This window comes from Eurosta solidaginis, chromosome 3, assembly GCF_040869045.1.
Source record: "Eurosta solidaginis isolate ZX-2024a chromosome 3, ASM4086904v1, whole genome shotgun sequence".
Taxonomy (NCBI): domain Eukaryota; kingdom Metazoa; phylum Arthropoda; class Insecta; order Diptera; family Tephritidae; genus Eurosta; species Eurosta solidaginis.
Genome location: NC_090321.1, coordinates 247769460 through 247790266, shown reverse-complemented (window position 1 = coordinate 247790266; position 20807 = coordinate 247769460). Strand labels below are relative to the sequence as shown.

Genomic DNA, 20807 nt, shown 5'->3' with positions numbered 1-20807 from the left:
ATCAGTTATTGATTAAGCACGCGATCTGGCGGCCAATAATAGAGTTTAATTTGAGTTATCAATCAGTTTGGTTATTAAGCCAGCGAGTAGCAAAGTATAAGTGTTATTGTGAAGTACTTTAATAAAGGACATTTTTCCATTATTCAATATTGGAGTTATTTATTCAACAGTTTAGTGATTCGAACTTAGCAGAGGATTGCAAATAAGAGGATTTGCAAGTAAATTCGTTACAATTGGTGTCAGAAGAGGAATTGTTGAATAAATTCCGAAGATTGGGAATACAACTTGGACATGGCAAAGTTCAGTGAATTGAAGATCCAGCAACTGAAAAAGGAGTTGGAGAACCGTGGATTAAATACAACCGGCAATAAGATCGAACTTCAAGTACGGCTACGAGAGGTAATGGAGTCGCAAGGAATTGATGTGGACGAGTTTGTCTTTTATCCTGATGGGGACGAAACAACAACAAAAATTGAAGAGAAAAACGAAACATCGCAGACAGTTACAAACACAAACTTGAACATGATATTGGCTGCAATATCGGCACAAATGTCCGAAATGTCATCACAAATATCCACCAACATGTCATCACAACTGGAAGAACAAAAGACAAATATAACATCCCAACTGGAAGAACAAAAGACAAATATAACATCCCAACTGGAAGAACAAAAGACAAATATAACATCCCAACTGGAGTCACAGAAAACTTATATGGCATCCCAACTGGAATCACAGGAGGCACGTATTTCAGAAATGACGTCGCAAGTGTCATCTCAACTGGAAGACCAAAAGACATATATGGCATCTCAATTGGAAGCGCAAGAGGCACGTATATCTGAAATGTCGGCAGAAATTTTGGAACAGGTATCATCAAAACTGGAAGCGCAGGATGCAAAAATGGCTCAATTTCAGGCAGAAGTAAATGATTGAAAAGGTCGTATGGAGCAGTTACAACTAAATCGCCCAGCTGTTTCAGCGAGTAATCCAAAGGTAAAGACACCATCCTTTGACGGTTCTGTTCCTTTTCAGGTCTTTAAGCTACAGTTTGAAAAGACCGCAGCAGTGAACCAATGGAATGCTGAAGATAAAGTTGCAGCTCTGTTCGTGGCACTGAAAGGGCCTGCCGCGGAAATCTTACAGACCATCCCAGAGTACGAGCGGAACCATTACGAAACATTGATGAGCGCTTTAGAGAGACGTTACGGAAGCGAGCATAGAAAACAGATATTCCAAATTGAGTTGCAAAACCGCTACCAAAAAGCAAATGAGACATTGCAGGAATTTGCTTCAGATATTGAAAGATTGGCTCATCTTGCAAATGCGGACGCACCCGTGGAATACACTGAAAGGGTAAAGATTCAGAGCTTTATAAATGGCATACGGGACGTCGAAACAAAGCGAGCCACATACGCAAACCCAAAGCCAACATTCGCAGAAACGGTGTCACAAGCTCTGATTCAGGAAACAGCGTCGCTTCTGTGTAAGCCAGTTTTCAAAGCGCGCCGTGTGGAAGTAGAAAGGCCAGAGTGGGTAGACGCAATATTGGAGGCACTGAAAGGATCGCAAAAGCGAAGTGAAGAAGTTATCAAATGCTTCAAATGCGGGAAGTCCGGTCACATATCACGTCATTGCGATCTTGGTCTTAATAGTTCCAACAATGTGGGTGGCCGTAAACGCAAAGCTGAAGGAGATGAGCAAGAGCGAGTAAGAGGTAGAGAGCTAGATCCAGCTATTGAATGCCCTGTGATATCTGTGTCGCAAATTGGATCGAAATCAAGCAGTCTTACCGTCAGAGGGAATGTGGATGGCAAAGAACGAATACTGACTGTAGATACGGGCGCATCTCATTCCTTGATCCGATCTGACTTGGTCAACAGGAGAGTAAAACTGTTACCTGGAGCAAAGTTGCGTACGGTCACTGGCGAGTATAACCAAGTTCAGGGAGAAGTGATATGTGAAGTATTGATTGGGAAGGTCATGGTCCTACACAAATTTGTTGTGGCGGAGATTGTTGATGAAGTTATATTGGGAGTGGATTTCTTGGTTGACCATGACATCAAGATCGATATGCAGAGAAGGGTGATGCGTTATGAGAACCAAGATGTGCCACTTAACTTTAGTTTGGAAAAAGGGTTCAGCAGTAATCGGGTACTAGTGGAGAAGACTCGACGAAGGCCACGAAATTCAAAGGTAAAGGTTGATGGAACAAATGGCCAAACAAATCAAAACCGAAGGTACCTGTGAGAGAAACACTGGCATTGAAAAGCCCTAACGGACGTACTAAAACCAAGAAAGAATGCAATGGTGGTTTCAAGCCAAGGCACACTACTGGAACGATACTGATTATGCAAAGGAAATCCGTCCAGCGCAAGCTCTGCGAAGTAATTCTTCATTGGCCAAGAAACAGATTGCGAGGGAACGATCCAGAATAATAAGTAGTAAGATGGAACACAGGTACGACAGGGAAAATAATTCGGAAGGTTTCCGGAATGGAGATTTGGTACTGTTAAACAACCCTCACCGGCGGGAAGGTGTTCCAGCCCAATTTCGGTGCAGTTGGGAAGGCCCGTACAAAGTTGTGAAGAAGATCAGTGATACCATCTACCGCATACAAACCACTGGGAAACCACGGATTAGAAGGGTGGTACATTTGGAGATGCTAGCGGCGTTTTGATTGGGAGATTTGTCTGATCGGGACGATCAGACTTAGGTGGAGGGCAGTGTTACGAATATTAGCAAAACTGTGGAGTGCTGCCATCTCCAGGCCGATGCTAAGCAGTGACGTGAATTCACATCAATAATTCAATCATTATGTATCTACATAAACGAATCAATAATTGCGTCTACACATATGTACACATTCCGACGAGCAACATTTACGTACAAGGCAGCGAGAGATGAGATGTCACACACCGATGAATTTACTTATACGCTTATGTGTGTGCGGGAGACTGTAAACTACAAACACATGCATATATCTTATCTGAGTTGTCACAAGAGAGAGCAATAATTTGTGCACGTAGTTGTGGCTGGCGATTTTGTAGCCGAAACAACTAGTAAGTTCTGGAAATCGAAGAGCCTAGAAGTATGCAGCGTAAACTATAAAAGCGGGGCAAGCGAGTAAGAAGTAATTCAGTTTGAGTTGAGCAATCAATCAGTTATTGATTAAGCACGCGATCTGGCGGCCAATAGTAGAGTTTAATTTGAGTTATCAATCAGTTTGGTTATTAAGCCAGCGAGTAGCAAAGTATAAGTGTTATTGTGAAGTACTTTAATAAAGGCCATTTTTCCATTATTCAATATTGGAGTTATTTATTCAACAGTTTAGTGATTCGAACTTAGCAGAGGATTGCAAATAAGAGGATTTGCAAGTAAATTCGTTACAATATTATGGACGGTACTAGCACCACTGATGAGCTAATGGTATAAGTCGGACTCCAGAATGTTTATATTATGCAGGTAACCACCGTCATAAGTGCATCCAAAGAGAATTTAATTTAAGGTTTTAATTTGTTTTCGGTTAAGATTGTATTTCCGGAACCATGTTTTGTTAGGTTTACTCGGAATTAGTAAAAATAATTTGCTTATCTCTAGCGTAGTTCAGTACTTACCCCTACCGTATGTCCATTATTTGGTTTTTAATGAGCCTAAGGGCTTCTTCTTTGGAGGGGTTGACTAGTATTATATTATTAGAGTTTCGTGCATTTTCTGTAAGAGTATCGGCTTTTTAATTACCAGTCATACCTTTATCACTGGGAGTCCAGATTACGTCTGTTTTATCAAGGTTATTGTCTCGTATTAGTTTGTGGATTTTTGAAATATAGCGGTTTTGTGTGTGAGCTTTGGAGAGGAGTTGGTATACGCCTAGGCTGTTCGTAAAAATTGCAACATTGTTATACTGATTATCCTTGGCATACTTCAGTGCCATATATATGGCAAATATTTCCCCGCAACATGAGGAGGATTTAAGATTGAGTTGGAAGGATATTTCACTTTTATCCGTTTGATTGTATATTCCACATCCTGTTGCTGTGGTTCCTACGGATGCATCTGCGAAGAGGCTTGCACAATCGTTAAGAATACTATAATACAGTGATTGTATTATGTTGGAAGCTAGGTTGGACTTTTTGTCAGGTAGGGTTGATGTTATTAATTTTAGGTTTGAGGAGAATACGGATGTATCTACTATTTGAAATCTGTCGAAAATTGGTTTGAACTCATTATATATCTGCGCGTAGCTGGCTAGCATTTGCATGAAGTTGGAGTCTAAGCTAGTGTTGTTTATTATTTCTTTGGCAGTGAGCCATTTGTCTCTTTCTGTAGGTGTAAGTTCATTTGATAGTGCATTTATAAATGGCATGGGGTTGCATGGGTTAGACCTAAACCTCTCCGAAGAAGTTGCTGCCATAGATTGGAGGAGTCATTGAATTTGGCTTGTAGGACTTCAGAGGCATGTGACAGGTTTTTGTGCGATGCCATTAGGAAGAAATGGTCAGAAAATTGATTCAATTTTGTGTTGGCATCCTCGATAATGTGTTTGAATAAGTTTTTGTAAATACGCTTTTTGTATAGAGGTTGAAAAGACAGGGGGACAGATAGCTTCCTTGAGGGAGCCCATCGTTTGTCATTATTGATTCTTTGGCCTTTAAGAACTGCAGCTTCATGTAGAAGGTAATTAATGCATACTGCTGCTGATTTTTGTGGACAAATGAGTGTTTAAATTGATGATATTTTCTGTTTGGTAGATAAGGGCCGTTTTCACCATCTCTAGTTAAGTTAGATTTTACCTGCCTGGAGGCATGGTGCAACCAGTATTAGGTGACCGCTGGAAATCAGCTGATTGGTACTTTTGTAGTATGATTTGACACTTCCGGCGTAGTACGATTTTGACATTAGTCCATCGACTGACAAAAACAAAGTATATGGAAATTGTATTTTTATTTGTATGTGTTCCACCGTGCTGCCACTTTGTATAGTTCCGCCATGCCTGGAGGATAACAATATCTGATAGAGATAGCTTCAACATTTTCGTTTTCATCAACAGAGGGTGACCAACGCCCGGAAAAATCTCTTGAATGAATACACGAAAACCTAGCCAAACAGCTGGCTTTTGTTTACACTTGTTCCTTGCACTTAACAGTTACGTGAAGCTTTCGTTAGCATGAAGAAAACGAAATTGATAACTTGTAGATAAGTGACTAACTGAAGATGGTGAAAGTGGCCCTAAAGAGGTGTGTTGATATCAAGTTCAACTAAATCTCAGTTTGAGCTCGATAAAATTTAATTAAATGAAAAGTCTAATTAAAAACTTGAATGCTATAAAGCTGAACAATTAAAAGTATATATTTAGAGTAAAAAGGGCTTGTTTAGGTATCTTACATTCATAAGTTGATATTAAAATATAAAATAATTAACAGAATATTAAATTACGATATATACATTTGGTTAACAACATAAAAATTTCAAACATGATGTTCAGAATTTGAATATTTTTAATGTTCTTATAAATATATTTAAAAATATATACTTAATTAAAATTAAAAAGTTTTGCCTTTATAACTAAGACTTAGTAGGTTATTCCTTTGCATTTCTGTGTGATTTTTTGTGTTTGACTTAACATGAGGTTCAATCATGACTCCCTCCATTTGGTACTGGACTAGATGACGTGAGTCTAAATAAAAATAAAATAAATAAATGAAACATCAAAAAATGATAATTAAATATAAAAAAAAAAAAAAATACAATCAATTAAACCATTGTGAATTCCTAAGAGTAAGGAATCTTTCTGATCTTAATTGCCTTCATCTGGTTGGTATTATGCTTACCGCTGACCGAAACTGGTCCCCTTTGCGTTTCTTTAGTGAGTTCTCTTTTAATAGGTCTTCATACCTAGAAAAACCGACTAAATATTTATACTAAAAAAAGGAGTTAATTTTGAGAACATAAGCATTTAGCTGTTTAAACACGTTTGTGTTATAAAAGGGTAATAACCTAATTTAATTATTTTAATCGAATAGTGTTCAGCCCATATTATATTGTGACCTTTAAAACATTCATAACTTGTAAGAATTCGAAAAGATCTTGAGGTGGAATATCACCCTAACTCCGTTGCCAGCTCAAAAACGTCCACATCTCATAATTTGTTTTAAGAAAACCCTATATCAGACTTTCTTTTAAAATACTCCCTACGCAAAGTTTGAAATAAAACTATAGCTCAGAATCAGATCCGAGAATCGTGCTATAAGAGCCGAGATCGAAATCCATTTTTTGAAATGCAATGGCTTTGCAAAGCTGAATCGGGTTATTAATAGAGATGGGAAAGGGGTAAATACCCGGTAAATTGGTTATATATGGTAAAAATGGGAAAATACCCAAATATTTAACCAAAAGAAGGGTAAAAATAATCTTTTCAAAAAGGGGGGAAACAAACACACAAATTCAATCCAAAATGTAGCCAATTTTTCCAAAAGAAGGGTAAAAATAATCTTTTCAAAAAGGGGGGAAACAAACACACAAATTCAATCCAAAATGTAGCCAATTTTTCCTATATAGGTGGGTAGTTATACCTTACGCTATCGGTGGAATTAGTTTTAATCTGTAATCCAGTGTTTTTCAAAAATATTTAGCCAATAGTTGCAAAAATTTAAGTTTACCCAGTAAACAAATTAAGTCAAAAAAGAGTAAGAAAAATATCTAAAATATCATTTGGGAGGCCGAAACCAATGTATTTCCTTTCTTGCAATGGTCGTCGTAGATGAGACTATTAACCTATATCATTTGAGCCTAAATAAGAGTCCGGCATGAATCTCAAAGGAACTGTTTCCGGCGTCATTATAAACTCTGATTATATGACACCTACTTGGCCTATTTATTAGGCACCGTCAGCGCTCAATGGGAGCATATATAGTTCGCCACACCAGGACAGAGTGTGGCAGCTTTGCGGTCACATTAAAAATGTCGAGAAGCGTCCATGAGCGGAAAAATGTCGATGATTATACAAAGAAAGAATAGCAAGGGTAACAATAATGTACAAATGTAAACCATTTTGTATTAAAATTAAAATTTGTCGTAACAAAGTATCAATATTTGTTCCAAACTAGCTTTGACGAACATAAATGTTTGAACAAATGATAATTTTTGCATGCTAGGTTAGAAGCTTTTAGGCCGTTAAATAAAAGCCAAAAATTTAATTTTCTTTTACCTTCCTACAGGTTTCGACGCTTTTCTAATTCCTACATTGCCCACTTATTTTGGACTTGTTTCGGACACTTAAATTATGAGCATCCTGAGCATGTTTGAGGGGTAGCTTTGTTTGCGTAAATATGTGTACCCTATAAACATTCTCAAAGCGCTTACAGTTCTGGAGATCAATATGGGTCCGAAATATGTAGAAAATATCAGCCTCAAAAACACTATCACTTAAGAGTGTTTTATGACTCCAATTTGATAAAATTATGAACAAACGAAAAATATTAAAATCAGTAAACTAGGCAGCTTCGGAATCAAAACTCAGAAATTTTTCTGCGACAATTTATTCTAAATAAATAATTAATTCAACTAATACTTATTTCATTTCTATCTTATCCTCATGGGAGCTTTATCACAACAATTTTCTTCCCTATGGTCTCCGCTTCGGATGTGTCAAAAATTCTTCCTAAATGCCCTGAAGTAGTGTGATTAAAGAACTGAAAATTAGCAGTATATGAGGCCTGAATAAGACTTATGTTAGAGGCAAAATATGAGCGTGCTAGAAGTCATATAGCATTCGGTTCAGGCTCCTAAATGAGTACATAACGAGGTGAAAACGATCTAAAGTTTGAACTCCTTTCAGACTAATTGTTGACTCCGAGTGTTTGCTGGGTTGTTTTTAAACAAACAACGATTGTTTAGTTTCAAATGACGTATACATTTAATTGCTGCATTCTAATCCCAAGCAGCCTCGATTCAAATGATTTTTAAATACCCAAAAAAAGACAGAAAAAAAGAATATTCTGGGTATTTTCCTGGTATTTACCCAAAAAAAATGGTAAATACCCGGTACGCTCTGTCTCAGAACTTGTTTCAAAAACGTGCTATTCAGCTCAAATGGTATTGCTTTTATAGTGCTTTAGGCAGTTTTTGAAACTAATTATGAATTAGAGCCTTTTTGAACTATTTCATGCATGTGTCTTCATTGCGAAAATTTCTGAAATAGGGCTTTTTGGAAAAGCAAATCTGAGGCAAAGCGTTCTTGAAGCAAATTTTGATATAAGGCACTTTTCAAACTTCGGTGAAGTAAGGCGCTGTCGTAATGGTAGCGAAGAAGGATGGAGGATGCCTTCAGGCAGTCGATACTCGGTGCTATTTTTGGTTAAGATTTTATGGAATACTCATAAAAATATAATGTCCCATAGTCTGAGAAACGAAACGTAACATTTGGAAGATTGACAGATTGTTCTCTTCATCATAAGTTGGAATAATTCTGCTCCACAAATGCGGTTACGCTGTGTTATTTGGCCGATGAAATGTGCATTGACCTAACTGTTTATTTTGTACCGGCCACAGATTTGAAACTAACCTGACTATTGCGGGGTACTTTTAAAGAAACTCGTCCACTTTGATGCTTTGCTCTTGTAAATCTTTGAATCCCAATGTTTTTGGTTTCTTACTTACCGTAAGCTTTCAGTTCTTGAGCGATGTGAAGAGTACTCTTTGGAGAGCCGATGTCTAAAGATGTTTAGCTTTAGGTATTTTATTTTATTTCAAATTGCAGTATTTTTCTCCTACCTTCGGTTATGACGAACGTTTCCATTTTTCAAATGTCGATTATCGCGCCACCTTTCCAAGCGGTGTCGCAATGCTTGACGAACTTCTGAGTTGAAGAAGCAAAAGAATAAGGATACAGAGAATCCCTATGACAAAAACAAAAATAGTTAACACTTTAGAAATATAAGTGATAAGTTAGAACAGTGGTGCACAATGCCGGCAGAGCCTCGAATACAGACGCAACTTTTTTTGTAATAATACGTGTTACATGGAGAATGTTTGAGCATAGAACACGCGCATGAGAGGCTTACTGCTTGAAGTACAAGCTATAACTGATTAACTGCTTGCATGGCGGAAACGGTAACAGGTGACTGCCGGAAATCAGCTGATTGATACTTTTTTAATATGATTTGACACTTCAACTTCTGGTGCAGACGCGATTTACAAAAACAAAGTACATGGAACTTTTATTTATGTTTGTAAGTATGTCACCTTGCTGCCACCTTGTATGGTTCCGCCATGCGTATAGAGGAACGCCGATTAGTTTTCCGAAGCTCTGCAGTGCACCACTGGGCGAGATACATATGCTACGATTTGAGTTGTTTTCACAATTACTATGTATCAGCGATTTTGCAGACAATTAACAACAGTATTTTCTTGAAAGGTGGCATCGTAGAAAGAATTTTGCTGAACAACTTTTAGTCAGCTCGATTAGTTTACTTTTAATTTGAATGTTAAACAGGTGCTGTGGTCTTCTTCGGTCATGGACGTAGACTCGGAAAGAGTTTAAGCTTTGTTTCTAAAAAATTATGGCTCTTATAACATAAGTAAATTTTCATACTAACACTAAATATGTACCATTTTACTTCTAAAACTTTTTTATTTAATTTTTTGGAGACATCGGGAAATTGTTACGTGCTGATGCAACATGTTGCTAAAGATTTACTTGGCACTTCAAATTAGAGATATACGCCGCCGATTTTGGTCGTTTTTCGCACGCCGCTGCCGAATGTCCAAAATATCAGCGCGTCGGCGGCGGCGTCCGGCGCGTTACTATATTTTCTCGTTTAAGACTGTTTAGGCCACTTATTGTTCATGTCGAAAATTGGTCGGATATGGTCAAAAGTGATATCAACGGATGCGCATCACTGCCAGTTATAAGACACTAATTGCGAAATTTAACTCTTTCTAAATGTTCAAAAGTTATTTAAAAAACAGGTGTTTTCGATTTCAGCTTAACACGGACTTTGCATCGCTCAATTTACCAAGTTATTAAAACAAAACACTAAAAGAAAAGTTATAGAATAATTTATATGCTCACTTTGCATATTTTATTTTATTATTTTTTTTCAAAAAATTAATAATGAATTCAAATAAAATGACCCACGGCGAACATGTTTTCAAATTGTCCTCACGTTGTTAAAAAAAGCAAAATACCCAAAAAAGTGCCGATTTTTAAAAAAGTTTTATTGGGATTGGCTGAAAGAATAAGCGAAATCAGTGATGCAAAATCCTTTAGTAGGTTCTAGGGGCATAAACACCCCTTTGAAATGATTCTTACATCATACTAAGTTGAGGATATATGTATGTACGTATGAGAAGGGTTTGAAAAATCACTTGGACTTACATTCAAACATCTGTTGTTTATTTGCGAAACTATACAACAGCGTCTGAAATGTTATTTTTGATTTTCACACTTCATCCTTCAACATCAAAGCTTCCCGGTTTGACATTTCCTAAAATTGGCGGCACTATCCCAAACTAGTCCCTTGGAGTCAATCACATTGAACAAGTCTAAATATCACCTACACGTTACGGCTCCTTTTACAAATGTGAATAGGTAGGCACATATATTTACCAGTTGAGGCTTTGTCCTTCGCAAGAATACTCAAAGTGGTGAAGCAAGACATTCCAACTTATGACCGTGTGTGCTACTACCCTAATGTAATGGACAGTTGAACTACTCTGAAGCTACGCGGTCATCCATAATGAGCTCTTATATCATAAGGCCGGAAAACAACAGTTAACATCTTTCAACTTAAAATCGGTCGACTTTCATTCTAAAATATCGTTTTGATTTAACGAAGACTATTTAAATCAATGTTGTCAACACAAACGTCTGCAAACTTTGGTCTACATTTTAAAAATTTTATCCAGGGTCCTTGTAAAATTTTATTTATGTAGATGCGCCGAGGATTATACGACTTTCACCCATTCCGCAATGACATCCACTTAGACGAGGGCGGCATCCTTGGCCGAATGGTCACATCGGGAATTGTAGCTCTTAAAAACAGCCGAAAAAACTGGAGACGCCCTGTGCCAAGATCGTTGTTGTTGTTGTAGCAATGCTTCGCCGCACCTAATAGCTGCGACCGATCACAAATTGTCATCAATATCCTCTAACGGGAGTCCAAGAAAATTTGCTGTTTCAACAGGGGTGGACAATAATGAAAGGGGTGTTAGAGGCGTTGGTTCCACATTACAATTAAAGAGATGGTTGGTGTCATGTGGGGACACATTGCAAGCGGGCATACATTTTGTATGCCGGGGTTGATTCTGGATATGTAAGAGTTTAACCTGTAACAGTATCCAGAGTGACTCGCGTTTCCCTGGGGTGTATGCGTTCCTCTTCCGCAAGTTTTGGGTACTGTTTTTTAAGTACTGGATACACCGGGCAATTCCTTGCATAAAGGTCCGACGCCTGTTTGTGAGTTCACCAAGAACCTGCTTGTCTTTTTTTGCTTCATACGGCTGAGTTCTCAGGTGCCGTATTTCCTCAAAATGCTTACGGAGATGACTCCTTGCGGCCCTAGGCGGTGTTGGCTCATCAATCAGATGTCTGTTGGGATGCCCATGTTTCTGGGTATTCAACAGGAACTGTTTGGTTAGCATCTCATTTCTCTCCCTGATGGGGAGTGCCACAAGCGTCATGAGTATTAATAGACCATTAATAGTAACCGTAAGCCGCCTTTGTGCATGACCGTCAAGGAGCCACAAATAATTTAAAGAAATTGTGTTCGCGACGATTATTAAGAGTTAACCCCAGGTGAAACTACGCTTTGCACGAGATATACAAACAAAAGTGTGACCATTTTATGTACCTCGAGAAGCAGTGCCAATTCCGGGGTTAGGTTCGAAGCTTCTCTGGAGTAAGTGAACGAGGGAAAATCCCTCCGCAAGGAGCTATTCCTGAAAATTTTTGAACGATCTGCGAGATTTTGAGGCAAAAACCCCGGATCTTTCCGAAATGTCCAAAACGTTGATTTCCTTAAATACATACAAACAAAACCTTTCCTAAATATTTTTTTTTTAAATAGAAAAATTAAGCTTTTTGAAAGTAAGAGCACCGGCGTATGCCGGCGCGCCGACCACGCCGCCGCCGCCGGTATATAATAGAGCCTACGCCGCCGCCGCCGATAAAGTGATCGGCGTAAACCTCTACTTCCAACCACTTGTTTATGGAAAATACCAAAGTTGTAACTTTCACAGATTGCTTACCATGACCGAGAGCCTCTTGTCACCGCTTAATCTTTAAGTGCAGATAACAAATTACTCAGAAGTGTGTTCAGCGGAAGTGATCACTATGAAAAGTGTTTTCTGAAAAATACCATGGTTACTCTGTTGGAAGAAAAATTTCTAATTTTTTTGTGCTGTGTTATGTACAAATCTTGAAAACTTTCGAGAGCTTGATATTTGTTTTAGATAATTTCGATCAAGTTGTGCTACAGACTCATAAAATTACCTGTGTACTTATAAGGAAGACTCGCAGATTTTCAAATACGTTCTGCGTAATTCCTTCACCACCAGGACAGAATAAGACAATGAGATATGTGACACCAAATAAAGGTATGAGTACAAGTAAAGCTTTAGATGCTTTTCGATATTGTCGCGTTTCCAGAGTATTGGCTGAACGCAATTTCGTGATGAGTACCTTGGAGGAGTTTTATAATAAATAAAGGCAATTTTAATAAATACTGTAAGTACTTACCCACATGATGCGTATGAGAAACATCAAATTGAGTATTAATACTAGACAGGTAGGACCTTGAAAAATCCAATCTATGTGAGATTCTCGCAACCATGAACATTGTATAAATAACTTAAAATATAAATCAATATTGTTTCTAATTAAATTAATGTAATGATTAGATAAATCAACAATTTGATTTTAAGTTCCATAATTAACCTTTCATGGCAAAAATGAGAATTTATCGGTACACAAATGACCCAGCACATACATAAATTGCCCTACATCTCTTGAACCAAGCAAGATTCTGCAAACAATTTTATTGTATAGCCACCTTCTTCTAGATTAGCCTTTGATTCAGGGTTCTAACAAAAATGGGTCGGAGACTATGTGGTTTAATCGTTAATCGGTATATCGATCGGTATGTCGATCGACAACTACTAAATCGACAATTGTGTAAATCTCATGAATGAAGTAATATGAGAATTTTTTTTTGTTGGGAATATCTAAGTACCCACTTTCAGATAAATTTACAGTTTAATATAGAGGTCCATCATTAACCCTTCAGAACTAAAATTGGAATTTATTGGTGCACAAATGACCCAGCAGCTAAATTGCCCTATACCTCCTTAGCCAAGCAAGATTTTCTAAATTCTTTTTCTATATTATTTAGCCACTTAAATAAATAAATAAAAATAAATGTAAGGCGCCATAAACTCCGAAGAGATTCAAGGCCGAGCTTCTCTTCCAATTTGCGTCGTGCTCCTTTTAATTTTACCTACAAATTGGCGCGGCGGGACGTACTTGTTTTATGCCGAATCCGAACGGCATCTGCTAGACAGGTGAGTTTTCACTCAGAGCTTTTCATGGCAGAAATACACTCGGAATGCTTGCTAAACAATGCAGGGGGGCGACCCCGCCTACAAAAGTTTTTTCTAATTAAAAAAAATTGTTTCTAAAATTTTGATGTTGCTTTGCCCGGGCGTGAACCCAGGATCATCGGTGTGGTAGGCGGAGCACGCTACCGGCACACCACGGCGGCCGCTTTATATAGCCACTTACTTGTAGACTAATCCACAATTTGACTCAAGGTTCTTTCATCAACCGATCAATTTCTACGTGCTACTGATCGGCTGATCGGTCAGTACTGGCTACTAACAAATTTTTGTGTATATCTCTTAAAACAAGGAAAATTTTCGAATTCTTTTACCACATGCATATAGCTACATATCACTTGTAAACTGTTCGAAAATTTCACTCGAGATTCTTTTATTAACGGTTAAAGCGCTACGTGAGTTAATCGATTTATCGATAATTTCTGTCGATTCGTGCCTCTTAAAAAAGCCAAATAACTTCTTGTTCTTGCAATATATAAGTACTTACTTGCAGATTTATCCACAGTTCGATATAAAGTTCCATTATTAACTCTTCAGGACCAAAATGGGAATTTATCGGTACATAAATGACCCAGCTCCTAAATAGCCCTATATCCTTTGAACCAAGCCAGATTTTCTGAATTCTTTTTCTGCATTGTACAGCCAACTATTTGTAGATAAATTTAAAATATGATTGAAGGTTCTATCATTAACGGTTCAATTTCAACGTGCGAGTGATCGGTTGATCGATTAGTACTGACTGCTAACTGTGTATATCTCTTAAAAGAAGCAAAATTTTAAATTTTTTTTTCGCATGCATATTGCCTTCACTTGATTAATTCATAATTTGACTAAAGATTCCATCATTAACCGTTAAGGTACTACGTGGATAATCGGTACATCGATGAATTCTGTCAACTTGTGAATATCTCCTGAAACAAGCAAAATAACAAACATTTTGTTTTGCAATATATAAGTATCCACTTGTTGATTGATCCACAATTTGATATAAAGTTCCATCTTTAGCCCTTAGAGGCAAAAAAGGGAATTTATCGATACACAAATGACCCAGCCCTAATTCGAGCTATGAATCCAATTGTAACTTAATCTTCAAGTACGTGGCTATATAATGCAAAAAAAGAATCTAGAAAATCTTGCTTGGTTCAAGGAATATAGGGCAATTTAGGTGGTGGGTCATTTGAGTATCGATAAATTCTCATTTTTGCATTGAAGGGTTAATGATGAAACTTACATAGCATTGTGGATTAGTCGCCAAGTAAATACTTATATACTGCAAAAGCACGAACTTTGTTATTTGGATTTGTTCAAACGAATCGACAGAAGTTGTCGATAAACCGATTAAGCCACGTAGCGCTTTAACCGTTGATAAAAGAATCTTGATTCATATTTTCGAACAGGATACATCAGTATCCAAGTGATAGCTATATGCATGTGGAAAAAGAATTCTGAAATTTTCCTTGACATCTATACAAAGACCAGTTAGTAGTCAGCACTTATTGATCAATCGATTATTCGCTGATAGAATTTAAACCGTTAACATTAGAACCTTAATTAACAATTGTGGATTAATATACAAGAAGGTGGCGAAAAAAAGAATTGAGAAAGTCTTGCTTGGTTCAACAAATGATAGAAGGCAATTTAAGTGCTGTGTCATTTGTGTACCTATAAAGTCCCATTTTTGTCCTGAAGGGTTAATGATGGTAATTTATATCAAATTGTGAATTAATCTAAGTACCTTAATATTGAGAGAACAAATATGTATATGCAATTTGCTTATGTCAAGAGATATACAAAATAATCGGTTTTGTCGAAAGTAATTGTCAATCGATGTACCAATTAACCCAAAAGTTTTCTCGAATTTTTAAATTTTCTCGAAAACGTATTAGAGTTTGGTTTGCATAGTTTTAGTTTTACAATTTATAGTGATTTTTCTTAAAATATCGAAAATATGAGAACGCCAATATCAGTACCAAATGAAAGATATTCAATGTGTTATGACAACAAAAATATTTCTAGGTATGGCTGCCACCTAGGGATGCCCCCTAATTTAAAATGTTCTTTTTTTTTATATCCATCACTATGTCGAAAACGGCTTGCATGAAGTTTTTTGCACTAGCGATAAGCTCTGTTATGAGCTACCATTTTGCATAGTGTACAAGTACAAGTGTGTTGACTTCTTTCTGACAGGCACTCGTTTAAGTGAGCATGACGGGAAAATCTGGGTTGCCATTGTTGTTTCGGTTGAAAACGGTCAATTAGGGTTCTGTGCAGGGACGTAAAAGATAGAAACAGGGTTTTTGTAGTCACAAAAGTATTGCTTCTGTTCCACAGCATTTTAATTTTTTTCATGGCGAAAATTGTTCAGTTCAGAGTTATTAACTTCCATTAAAAATTTAATTTATTATACAAGGTTACTTTTCTAAGTGTGAAAAGCATAGAAAACGTAGAATTTTTCAAATTATTGTGAAAAACTTTTTAAACTCAACAACAAAGTATATCGGTAAAATATTTTCTAGGATTTCTGAATTTCTGTACCCAAGTTCATTATATTTGTGTAATAAAAGAGTCTGGTAACATCATTTTTAAACGAAAAAACAACAATGTTATTGCATAAAAATGTATCTAATAGTTAAACTTTCATTCATTCATATTTTTGCCCGCTTCTTTGGTTTGCTTCCACTCACAGCACCGTTTTATTTGCGGGAGACTTTCACAGCGACAGAAATTAAGGCGGATTTACATAGACGCTTTGGTTGTGTTGCATCGATCTGAAGCCTAGGCAGGCCCATAATATAAAAATGAGACTCCTTGCCATTTTCTTCGCTTTGAAGCGATGAGAGTTGTAAATCCTCCTTTGAGAATTTCTCAACTTTTTGACTCCTTTAACATTCAACAAACTTTGCTTGGCAAAATATAGGAGCTGCCATAAATTTAACTCATCTGTCGGCGAAGCATCAAAATATTTACATAAACGATTTGGTTGCGTGCCTACGCTTTGACGGCGCCATACGAAAAACAATCAAATGCCTTGCATTATCTTTGCTTTGAGGCGACCAAAGCGTTTATATAATTTTGCTTTATGCATTTGTGTAAACAGTCATAGAAGTGAAAATTTTCCTGAGGGAAACATGTTACACGCTTTATATTTTGTTAAGTTTCTCTAGACCTTTTTGACTCTAATTTAAATAAAATTTGCTTTTGGTATCTTTCCGCATTGTTGGAGGCTACAAATCTTCTATTATTTATATTTCCCCGGAAATATACATATGCAACTATTTCATCTGTTAAAACTACAAAGTTTTATTAAACTATCAAATGAAACTCAGCTTAAAGTACTCTTAGGTACCAAAAATGCAACTCTAGACCTGAGATTTGCATCAGGTGAGCGAGGCTGTTTGTAATTTTGACATTTATCGCTTAGTTGACACACTGGTACTGTACACAATGCCATTTTGAAAGCTTGCGACTGACTGCATCCTTGGGTTACTAACTTATCTCTTAATATACATACGAGTATATTGCTTCGTATATCCGCTACTATCTCGAAAACGGCTTGGCAAATCGGGATGAATTTTTGTGTAACAGTAACATGCTGTATTTTTTTAGCTCTCCTACGTGGGTGTTGCTTTTTAGGGATAAGGTTGCCACATATTCGAATTTAAAAAGTAATGCATGAGATACGCCAAATTGGGTATCAAATAAAAGGTGTTTTATGCTGTATTTCTACAGAAATATTTTCAGATAGAGTGAACACGTAATTAATACGCTACATTCTAAGCTCTCCTCCTAAGAAGGGAATACGTAGTCCATAAACCGCCGTGCAGAATTTTAAAAATAACAAAACTTTATATCTTATGCAGAATATTGAAAATACGCCTTTCTGTGCATATTTTTTCATCTATAGCGATGTTACATATGCATGTATGTATATTAATTGTTTATATTTCTCAGCTCAGCAAAACACATTTATTTACTACCGATGGCAATAAAAATTAAGTTGTTAACAGCTCCGACATATACTTACGCCATTAAAATGCTCAGTTTCTAGTGAAGTGGCAAAGATTTTCGCAATCGACCAAATTAATGTTATAATAGCTGGTATACCTAGAATAATATAAAGAAGAAGGTGTGTACAACATTTTAGTTACATGCTTTTAATAATTTGTATTTCAGCGAAGTCATTAATAAAGTCGTATCTCAGGAGACCGCTTAGAAAGGTAGTAACTGGAAAAATAAAATTTCTGTCAGAAAATATGTGAATTAGACTTACTTTATTTCCTTTCCAGATTTCACCAAGTACTTAGATTGGTGAACTGTAATATAAATTCACACATATGTCTGCTTTAGTATATTTAACCGTTTTAAGTCGTTTACAAATTATGACAAGGGATTTAGTTGAAAAAATATATATCTTTCCCGTCAACAACTTATTCTTTTCGGTTACAACCTCTTTAAATTGACTCCTGACATACGTCTTCATTAATGACTTCGCTGAGTGCTAAATTACTTATAGAAAGTCCGACATACGGCGTTTTTAACAAAACTTTTAAGCTACGATCTTGCTATTAGCATAGCTCGATATTCATGTTAACATCCCCAACGGGGAAATATCTTCTAAAGTTTTTAGAAAAACGGATACTTCGAGACATGTAGAAATCTTCATATGAATAAAATCTATTTCATTGTAATTAACTGAAGAGGTAGGATAGAATAGGCAGAAATTGGCCGAAGGCCGGCTTATAAGATGCTGAAGTAGGAGGTGAAACACCCAATTTCCAGTTCTGCAAAGTATGTAGATAAATGTAGAGTTTCAGGACTCTCGATAATGGCGCCATTCGATAGTTTAAAAAATACTATCGATAGTTTTCGATAGTATCTCACATTTTCGGTTTGTAAATTGAACTCTGAACAAAATGTGTGCTTTTTAAAATTCAAATAAACGAATTTCTCAGGTTTCTTGATACGGTAATACCAGGTTCGAAAATATACATATATATTTTGGTCCTGGTTGTAGACGGTTTTGGGATTATAAGAATGTCGTATAGTGGTGAAAATTACGATTTTCCTATGAGGATAAAACCCAACATAATTTCTTTCATATTTTAAACACAAACCGATAATTCTATAGTAGTTGATAACACACATAAGTTAAATTCCGGGGCCTTCGTACTACCGTTTGGAAAGGTGAGACTGGAAAATAGTTTATTTCATTCATAGTTTACGTACATATCGACTGCTGAATGGATTATCACCCTATTTCGGCTGCCGTTTCGAAAACGCCCTATCTCAAAAGACTTTTGATTAACGCCCTATTTATGAATTGGTTTCAAGAATGCCCTATCTCAGAGTTCGGCTGAATATCTTCCTATCTTAGAGTTTTTTTTTATAAACACCCCGGCTAATGTCACAATGTATGGAATTTGAAACAAAATCTGAGACAGGGCATTCATTAGCCGAATTCTGAGATAGGACGTGTTCGAAACAAGTTCTGAAAGAGGGCATTATTAAAAAGTTTCCTGATATTAATTAATTCATTATATTAATTGAATGTTTCTGAATATGGAATAAATAAAAAATAAATGTAAGGCGCGATAGATTCCGAAGAGATTTTAGGCCGAGATTCTCTTCCAATTTGCGTCGAGCTCCTATTAAATTTTCAGGCGGCCGCCAATATGAATATGAAATGGAAATTATAAATATAAAATGGAGTTCTGAATATGAATAGCAACTTTCCTTATATGAATTGTAACTTCCTGAATATTACCATTTAATATAATAATTCTGAAAATGAATTGTAAATTACTGAATGTTATCTATAAATCTCTGAATATGAGTTGGAATTTTATGAAAATACATAAACTGAAAAAAGGTGTAGAAACAGCATATGTGTTTAGAATAATTAGCCTCAGGCTAACTAAAGCTACTTACCCCACCCAATGCAAGCATATATGCTAAATCTTAAATTTTCGCTGGAGAATGTCTGCACCACAAGCGTGTAGAGATATAGTCCTAAACGAACAAAGCTGGTCAAAAGCAAACTGAGTTCATCATTATTTTCATGTCATTTACCTTCAACAAACATCCAGAAAAAGTTAGTTAAATTAAAATAATGAAACATCATAACCAGTGTGATGCAGCCTGCCTCACTGGGATGCTCAGCCATCTAGAAAGCACGCAAGACATAAAATAGTAATTATTGTTTATTTATTTTTTTTTTTTCACAGTTGTGTTTAATTAGTAGCAGCTAAATGGTTGCCTTACCACATGCAGGCACATTGTTAATATCCACAAAAGCGCTGAGAGTATGTACGTAAGGAATAAATTCGCATGGATGGTGTTGCGCAGGCATTTCAAATCTCTATGGAAAATAAAAAAAATATGAGATGAAAAGAGAATCAATTAATTGATATAATGGTATATTTAGAATTATACATTGATCGTAATTGAATTCTTTTTAGGCATAAATATGCAATTTTTATAGCAAATATATTTTTGATAAAACTTTATTTTATTGCAGCCCAACTATCTTCATTTTACTTTATATCTATCGGCAAAAAAGGGAATTCAATTCGTAATTCTAAACCGATTAGTCGATCACATATTTAAGGCACTCACTGGAAATTTTTCTAGGATAGTCATGGGTTAAAAATAATTTTAATAAAACAAAGGGATCTGAATAAATATAATTGGTAAAAAGGAATAGAAGTAGCAAATTTGCCAGTCAAACAAACCACCGCTGTATAGTTAAATGGTTAGCGTAGCATGCCTAAAGCGTACTGATGATGAAGGCTTAGCACCCTTCGAAATGGATCTATCTGCGCCGCTATGGCAGGTTGTCTGAACAATTTTCTACTTACTATTCCAAAAACAAAATACAATTTTTCAAATTTAAAAAAATAAAAAAAAAATAAATGTAAGGCGCGATAACCTCCGAAGAGATCTAAGGCCGAGCTTCTCTTCCAATTTGCGTCGTGCTCCTCTTGATTTTCCCTACAAATTGGCCGGACGGGACCTACATGTTTTATGCCGACTCCGAACGGCATCTGCAAAGCAGATGAGTTTTCACTGAGAGCTTTTCATGGCAGAAATACACCCGGAGTGCTTGCCAAACACTGCCGAGGGGCGACCCCGCTTAGAAAAATTTTCTTCTAATTGAAAAATCTTATTTCTAAAATTTTGATGTTGCTTTGCCCGGG

The 20807-nt window shown here is 36.5% G+C and overlaps 1 protein-coding gene across 3 annotated transcripts in view; it reads right to left on the bottom strand.

Moving 5' to 3' along the window:
* Positions 1 to 5327: 5327 nt before the first annotated feature.
* Positions 5328 to 20807, bottom strand: part of Dh44-R2 (Diuretic hormone 44 receptor 2) — a 39569-nt gene continuing 24089 nt past the window's right edge. Inside the window, exons 4-13 of one of the 3 annotated variants that reach the window (XM_067775830.1) lie at positions 19873 to 19969; positions 19681 to 19774; positions 19540 to 19620; positions 17636 to 17715; positions 12737 to 12847; positions 12491 to 12679; positions 8770 to 8894; positions 8656 to 8709; positions 5829 to 5892; positions 5328 to 5674 (exon numbers count right to left, since the gene is read on the bottom strand). In XM_067775830.1, the coding sequence (XP_067631931.1) occupies positions 5660 to 5674; positions 5829 to 5892; positions 8656 to 8709; positions 8770 to 8894; positions 12491 to 12679; positions 12737 to 12847; positions 17636 to 17715; positions 19540 to 19620; positions 19681 to 19774; positions 19873 to 19969 (910 nt within the window). In that variant the 3' untranslated portion in view covers positions 5328 to 5659. Of the gene's footprint in view, positions 5675 to 5828; positions 5893 to 8560; positions 8710 to 8769; positions 8895 to 12490; positions 12680 to 12736; positions 12848 to 17635; positions 17716 to 19539; positions 19621 to 19680; positions 19775 to 19872; positions 19970 to 20807 lie in introns of all 3 variants that reach the window. The other 2 variants (XR_010951303.1, XM_067775831.1) reach the window with 2 other exon arrangements.